Source organism: Polistes canadensis, unplaced genomic scaffold, assembly GCF_001313835.1.
Source record: "Polistes canadensis isolate GaletaPanama2010 unplaced genomic scaffold, ASM131383v1 scaffold_0, whole genome shotgun sequence".
In the NCBI taxonomy this organism is placed as follows: domain Eukaryota; kingdom Metazoa; phylum Arthropoda; class Insecta; order Hymenoptera; family Vespidae; genus Polistes; species Polistes canadensis.
In genome coordinates, this window is record NW_014569547.1 from 1,881,260 (window position 1) to 1,888,904 (window position 7,645).

Sequence of the window (7,645 nt, forward strand, 5' to 3'; positions counted from 1 at the left end):
AGGGTAAAGAGAAATGTTAAATAAATATTATAAAAAATACATATTTATATATTATTAATATTAATATATTATTAATCAAAGAAAGAACGGTTTATAATAATTTAGCATATAAATAGATGATTATAATTAAATATTCATTTATGTATTTTTTAAGTCATATAACTCTTAACAAAATTTACATATTACATAAGAGATATAAGATTATTAAAATGAGTTTCTTTTTTACCGAATTAAAATATCGTAGACTGTGTATTACGAAATACTTTAATTAATAGGTTTTACCGGTGTTTACTTTGCAAATCTTAGTAATACCTGGGATTGATGAACGTTTAACGCTTGGTTATCTCAATTTAGAAAATGCAATTTTTAAGATGATAGGTAGTTATGGAAATACGATTCTTGATATTTCATTACTTTTCCACTTTCCATTTCGAAATTTAATATTCACAAACAACATTTTCCATTTCCACAAGCATTTGACTTTATTTATTATATAATATACAACCATCTATCATTTTATCTATAAAAATTCAATATTATGTATTCTTATATGTTCACTTTTTGTCGTTGTAAATAAAAAAAGTGAAGTAGGGGAAGTATAAGTACAAGCAATAAAATACAGAACGAGTAAAAATATAGTATAAAGTAATGTCGTAATTTATCTTGTCGGAGATCATATAACACATTCCTTTTTTTTTATCTTCCATTATCTTCATCCAAAAAACATGAGAGAAGAGAAAGAAATCTCCCAAATTTGGGCCACGAGATAAAAGATGCTAAGTCCAGTTATTGAACAAAATGAAAAAATGCGTATTAACTTTTATTTGAAAGTATTATATTCATAAATATATTTTCTAAAACATCTAAAAATGGTATAAAATGTAAATTTTCTTATGTAAATTTGATGTAGTCTTATTATATGTGATTGGAATACTTGCATATCTCATGGAAAGAAAGGAAATTTTTTGTTATTTAAGTAGCACGATGAAATTTTGTTATTTATTTAATTTGCATAGAAAATTATTATGCTTCGAGATGATGAGATCGTGATAATAAATATGAGAGAAAGGTGGAAAGAAAGGAGGATTATATGTTAGTTGAAAGGAGAGAAATATTCTTAGAATATATAGTAATCGAATTAGAAGGCAAGGCTGTCAGCAAGTTCTATCGAATCTGACCTTGTTTCGCACTCTTCTTCGTTATTCCCTTGATGCCGAAAAACAATTCGTACAAACTAACAATCACAAGAAAATCAATGATTTATTTATTATAATTATAAAAAAAAAAAAAACAATCCAAAAGGTGGCCATTAATATTAATAAGAAATCAAATATCGCAATCTTGATGAATTTTTAATTATTTTGTCGTAGGTCATTGAACTTGTCTTAAATTCAAAATAAAATTAATCAAAGCGTGTGTCATATATTATACAAGTAAATATTGTTTTTTTTTTTTAGTTATAATATTCATAATCAACAAATATTTCTATTACCACTATAAAAATCCAATTCAAATCTGATGAAATGTTAATTTAATATATTCATATTATTCGATTTTTAAAATGATCACCCGTGATCACATACAAATTTTATAAATAAAATTTCTAATATTATTTTTTAACGCGAAAATAAATCTGTCGTAAGAAAAATCCGATTGGCTTATCATTTCCGGTCCGGACAACCGGTTTCCCTTCTCATTAAACGTTATCCTTGTAAAGTAACAGCTAACGCGTAGCCGGTCGTTCCTATAATAATCGGGGCAGATTTTAGTTTTCATTTTTTCTCACCGTTTTCTTTCTTATTTTTTTTTGTTTCCTTTTTTACCATGTAAACGCGCAAACGCGTTACGTTTTTCAGTTCGATGGAGGGGCGGCAATATGATTCGCGGCGCAGCTGGTTTCGCGTTCCTTCCTTCGTTTCCCGGTTTCGATCAATAGCTTAGGTCCCTAGGACGTGGTGAAGGTGGTTGTCCAGGCCAGTGGCGGATTCAGAACATAACTCTTCGACGAAGATGATGCACTTTCTAGAATAAATACCACAATCGTTGATCTATCGATTTTATTCAACGTATGTTCGTTCTATCTTCCTATTTCAAATATAAACATTCTCGGTTAATCCTTATTTTTTCATTATTTTTCTTATTAATTTTCGAATTCATTATTATTGCCATGTAATTTGAGTATTAATTTTTATCGCTTATTGAATTTTATTCGTTAATATTTATTTTTCTTTTTTATAATATAAGTTTATAAAGGAGTTTGGACTGTTGGATAATTGAGTAGAATTTAGAATATTAAATTTGATTTAATATTTAGAATTGATAACGAGCCGTACATATAAATTAAGTATTTTTATCAAAATAAGATATTGACAACTGAAAACATACGAGCAACATCGTACGAGTCGAGTCGAACACGAGAGGAATCCGTATAACGAAGGCAAACTTTCAATCGACTTCTTGGTAATAATATTGTCAAGGGAAAAAGAAAGAAAAAAAAAGAAAGAAAATAAAAAGAAGATATTTAATCAGATGAACGATTAATTTCTTACAAAAATTAATTTCGTATCAATCAATCATTTTATAATCATCAAGATTAAAAGTAAAGAATAAATAATAAACGTTTAAGTGCAAAATTAAAAAATATAAAATAAGAATAACAATAAAAATTGTTGGTAAAATCCGTAATAATATTAATCGAAACAAAATGATTTCGTTGGGGAATTTTCTTTTTAAAAAATATAATAAAAATATCGTATATATATATATAAAATAAAATAAAAAAAATAAATTCAATTTAACGCACGAGTTAAATAAAAACGCAATTAAACTTTGGCGCGCAGCCACGACTAGTGACGGTACTGGTAGCTCGTAAAGACTCGTGATAGGTGGAGATGTTCGTGGGTGATCGTAATGCCGGTGGTGGCGCTTGATGGTGGGGGGTAAAGAAAGGGAATCACAGTAGAGCCGTCAGTTGGCCGCCGCGCGTCGGCGGTGTAATATCTCGTTGTAAATTGTTTCTTAGTAATAATCGTTGCCTCGATCGATTTATTACCTTGATCGATCCTTTTCAAAGGATATCTCGCACATATTGATCTACGTACACGTCATTAAAAACTATATAATAGTCATCTATTTTCAAATAACTAAATTATCGAAATCTACATTCCAGTTTAAATAATAGGAACGAAAAGGGAAAGTGTCAAAGGCAAATATTTGTCTGTCTTACGAACGGTGTATGTATATATATACATATACATATATATATATGTATTTATGTATATATATATGTGAGTGTTATGTGTGTTACTACTGTGTGTAATGCGTGTGTTTGTCGGTGGAACGAGTTCATTTCTTCGTCCAAGGGCTTCCCGTGTCCAGTGACGTTTTTTTAAAAGAAGCTTTTGATATAATATAAATAATTCAAACGATCACATTCTTGCGTGAAGATCAATCTAACCGAAAAAAAGAAAAAAAAAAACAACGAGACATTTTATTTTATTTTTCTAAATATAAAGAATAGTATAATGTGTAGATAATCATTTAACGTTACCATCAGTTTTAAATGATACAAATATACTTATATATAATTTGTGTGAAGAAATAATTTTCTTTTTTTTTTCTTCTTATTTATCATTAAAAAAAATTCGAATACGCGCTACCGTATCGACAAAAAAGATAGTAGGTGTGGCGCGAAACGTGTATTTTCTCTAAGGCAGAAGAAATTATCTCTATCTTTATCTCGTTTATTTTTTTTTCTTCTTTTATCGTCTTCCTCTTTTACCTTCCACAATTTAAGTTTTTACTTCTTTTATACACATCACTTGGAGTCACGGATGATACTTACGTAAGTAAATTTAATATATTACGTTTAAATTGTTGTTATACTGGTCACGAAATATCAATTCGTATGTTATTTTTTAGTATCACCAATCGCGTCACTTGTATTTTAAATAAGAAACCAATGATAATGATTTATCCATCTTGACAATAACCAATCAAAAAAATCCATTCCGTTTTTTAATATCTAATCGAAGATTATTTTTTTCTTTTTTTATGATTTAATTTATGATTATTATACTAAACTCTGATGATTAGAGATTCTTTTCGTTAATTTTATTCTGTTATTAATTTAAGATTAGGTATTTTTTATAAAAAAAAAAAAACAATTACAAAAATTAAGAGTTAATTATTAATAAATATTTTTATTATTAAAGGAACGTTAGAACAACGTAGATATCTCACCAAGAAGAAGAATATCTAATAAGAGCTTCCTTGCAACACGGAGAATATTTTTATTTTATTTTATTTCTTATTTATTTATAAACTATTCGAAGATGTACGGGTGATAAACAATCTTCCTCTTCAAAATGTTGATCAAAGAATATAGAATTCCTCTGCCGCTTACGGTGGAGGAATACCAAATTGCTCAACTTTACATGATAGCGGTAAATATGTAAACTGCAATTTCGTTTAATTTTTAATCTAGTTAATCTCTATCAGTTTCGCAATTTTCACAATTTGATTAAACAATAATTCAATTTTCTTTTTAACCCGACATATTTTTAAAACAACAACGACAGATACAAGCAAACAAATAGAAAAATTTGAAAATTGTGAAACCAACCTCAAGCAGGTTCCAAATATTATAAACAAATATTATTTATTAAAAAAAAAAAAGAAAATAGCAAGGGGAAAGAAAAAAGAATTTGTTGTATTGTAGAAAAAATCACGCGAAGAAAGCAGAGGTACCGGAAGTGGGGTAGAAATAATAGTTAACAAACCATATACAAATGGTCCCGGTGGAAATGGTCAATACACACATAAAATTTATCATGTTGGTAGCCATTTACCAGGATGGTTCAAAAGTTTATTACCAAAATCGGCATTAATAGCAAAAGAGGAAGCATGGAACGCGTATCCCTATACAAAAACGCGATACACGAGTCCGTTCGTCGAGAAGTTTTCCATAGAAATAGAAACTTATTATTTTCCTGATAATGGTTATCAAGAAAATGTCTTCAAACTTAGCGGTGCCGATCTGAGAAACAGAGTTGTAGGTATGTGTGTAAATATTTTTTATGAAAGAAAATACAACGACAAATAATCCAAAAAATATTTTCTATTTAATATCATCATACTCTGTGAATAATATGATATATATATATATATACTAATTAATTAAATTTTATTACATTTTATTAGATAAATTTAATTATACAAATTTATTGTATAATACATAAAGCAAAAAATAATCCAAATAAATCAACATATTAATTTAATATAAAACAAAACACTAATACACACATACACGGCAATAATATGAAACATTCCAGATTTGATTGACATAGTAAAAGATCAAATTGATTATGTCAAAGAAGAAGATCCTAAATTATACATCTCCGAGAAAACAGCAAGAGGGCCATTAACAGAAACCTGGTTGGAAGATTATTGGGCTGATGTCAAAGTAAAAATACACTTTATTATCCTTTCAAAAAAAAAAAAAACAAAAAAATAAAATTGATAAAATAAATAAAAACCAATAAAACGATACAACCGAACTATCTCTCTTATATTTAGGATAAACAGCAGCCAACACCATCGGGAAAATCATTAATGTGTGCATACAAATTATGCCGGGTTGAATTTCGTTACTGGGGTATGCAAACAAAATTAGAAAAGTTCATACACGATATGGGTTAGTACTTGTTACCAAATACATACATAGATACATTTTTTGTACTAATTCTTATTCATAAATTTCGTACATTTATTTTACTTAAAAAATAAGTTAAGAATTTATTTTCAAACGCGAAATGAAAAAAAGAAAAAATATATATATATATAGATATATAAAAAAAAAAAAAAAGAAAAAGAGAGAAAAAAAAAACTACCGATTAAAAACGAATTCGTAGCATTGAGAAAAGTGATGGCACGAGCACACAGGCAAGCCTGGGCCTGGCAAGATGAATGGCATGGTTTAACTATGGAAAACATCAGAGAAATCGAACGACAAACTCAATTAGCATTACAACAAAAGATGGCTCTTACTGAGTCTGGTGAAGAAATAACTGGGGATGATGATCAGGACGCTAATACAGGAAATACTGGAATGACGCCGCAAGAAACAAACGTTGCTCGAACATTCGCAGCTACTTTGAGTAGTATCGAGAAAAATGAGGATCTTCAAAGTCCACCGAGGGTCAGGAAACCATCGGATATACCGATCATCAATACAGCTGTTAGTTCTGAAGGAGAAGTTAGTCCTGAAGATTCTCCAACTGAACAACCCAATACTAAGTAATTTATTAATATTTATTTTGTTGTTTTATATGTGTAATTTATATTATTTTTGGATTGATAATAAAATTATTGTAATAATAATAATTTTACAAATATAACGCATAATATTATACGTTAATATTATAATAATCACAGCCCATCTCGATATTGTAATATTAATATAATTTATACATGTAATATCATGTGCCATAAATTCGTAATAATATTATCGGATTAATTATTATAATATTAATTACTTACAATTGTTTATATTTCTTTTTTTATTTAGTAATAGCCCGAACGACGAAAAAAGTGAAAAGAAATCATGGAAGAAGAATGCAGCAAGTCATTCGCCTAGTTCAGCTAAAAGTATGGACATGCAAATAGCAAATTGGAGAATGGAGAGTATAGTTCGAGAATCCGAAACAAGTAGCGAAGAGGAATTCTTTGATTGTCAGGGTAAGAATTATATTTTATTGTTATTATCTTTTTCTAATTATTCGAACAAATTGATTATAGGAAAATAAGCATGACAGTAGTATCAAACAAATTGATGTATCAATCATTACGATAAGCAAGAATTAACTTTTTCAAAATTCTTTCATGAAATATTTTCAAAATAACAATAAAACGATAATTAATACGATAATAATAATAATAATAATGCATTTTTGTGCATCGTTTTATTATCTAACCTGCATCTCGTAGATACGTTAATTCCTTATTCATTTTCTAAACTCAACATACTCTGCAACACTTCGTGGTTTCGTACGAAAACAATTTGTTCGTTTGATATGATGATAATAATAATAAAAAATAAAAAAAGAAAGAAATAATATTTATTTAAAAATAAATTAATGACCACAGAGTGTAAACAGAATATATATTCTAGTACGAAAGAAAGTTTGAAATGTGTCTAATTGTTAAAAATGTATTTTATCCATTTACCTCTATCTATCTTTTTAATTACTCTTTCTTATATTTAACTCTTTTTCTTTAAATTTTTTTTTGTTTTCTTTTTCTTTCATAGGTAAATAAGTCAGCTATTAAAAAGACAATAATAGCATGTGTTGACTATTTCGAACAGTCTTTTTTATGTCTACCTTCTCTGTTTTTTTCTTGCACTCCACACATACACCGCAGCTGGGTTCATTATACCTACTATATGTAAAGGTAGGACGCGTAGTTAACGATGAATAGTTCATCATCATCATTAGAAGAGAACACACACACACACACATACACACGCGTATGCGCAAAATACAACAGCTAGAGCAAGCAAATGAAAATATTTTTCTTGACAAAAAAAAAAATTATACAATTGTTTAATAATAAAAATAATAATAATAAAAAAACTGTGCGCATT

General features: G+C 28.0%; 1 protein-coding gene and 1 long non-coding RNA gene across 8 annotated transcripts in view; one reads left to right on the forward strand and one right to left on the reverse strand.

The window, feature by feature from the left end:
- Positions 1-1,481: 1,481 nt before the first annotated feature.
- Positions 1,482-2,620, reverse strand: LOC106793600. Its single transcript, XR_001382441.1, has 3 exons — positions 2,386-2,620; positions 1,824-2,022; positions 1,482-1,744 (listed from the first exon to the last, which is right to left on the reverse strand). It is a non-coding gene; the product is annotated as an uncharacterized LOC106793600 (long non-coding RNA).
- Positions 2,621-2,942: 322 nt separating this feature from the next.
- The window catches only part of LOC106791695 (protein retinal degeneration B), a 14,112-nt gene continuing 9,409 nt past the window's right edge, over positions 2,943-7,645 (forward strand). For 4 of the 7 annotated variants that reach the window (XM_014757821.1, XM_014757987.1, XM_014757907.1 and 1 more), the window contains exons 1-6: positions 4,368-4,445; positions 4,721-5,057; positions 5,334-5,464; positions 5,578-5,695; positions 5,913-6,297; positions 6,569-6,738. In XM_014757821.1, coding sequence (XP_014613307.1) covers positions 4,368-4,445; positions 4,721-5,057; positions 5,334-5,464; positions 5,578-5,695; positions 5,913-6,297; positions 6,569-6,738 — 1,219 coding nt within the window. Of the gene's footprint in view, positions 3,845-4,214; positions 4,446-4,720; positions 5,058-5,333; positions 5,465-5,577; positions 5,696-5,912; positions 6,298-6,568; positions 6,739-7,422; positions 7,453-7,645 lie in introns of those variants that run through there. The other 3 variants (XM_014757579.1, XM_014757741.1, XM_014757661.1) reach the window with 2 other exon arrangements.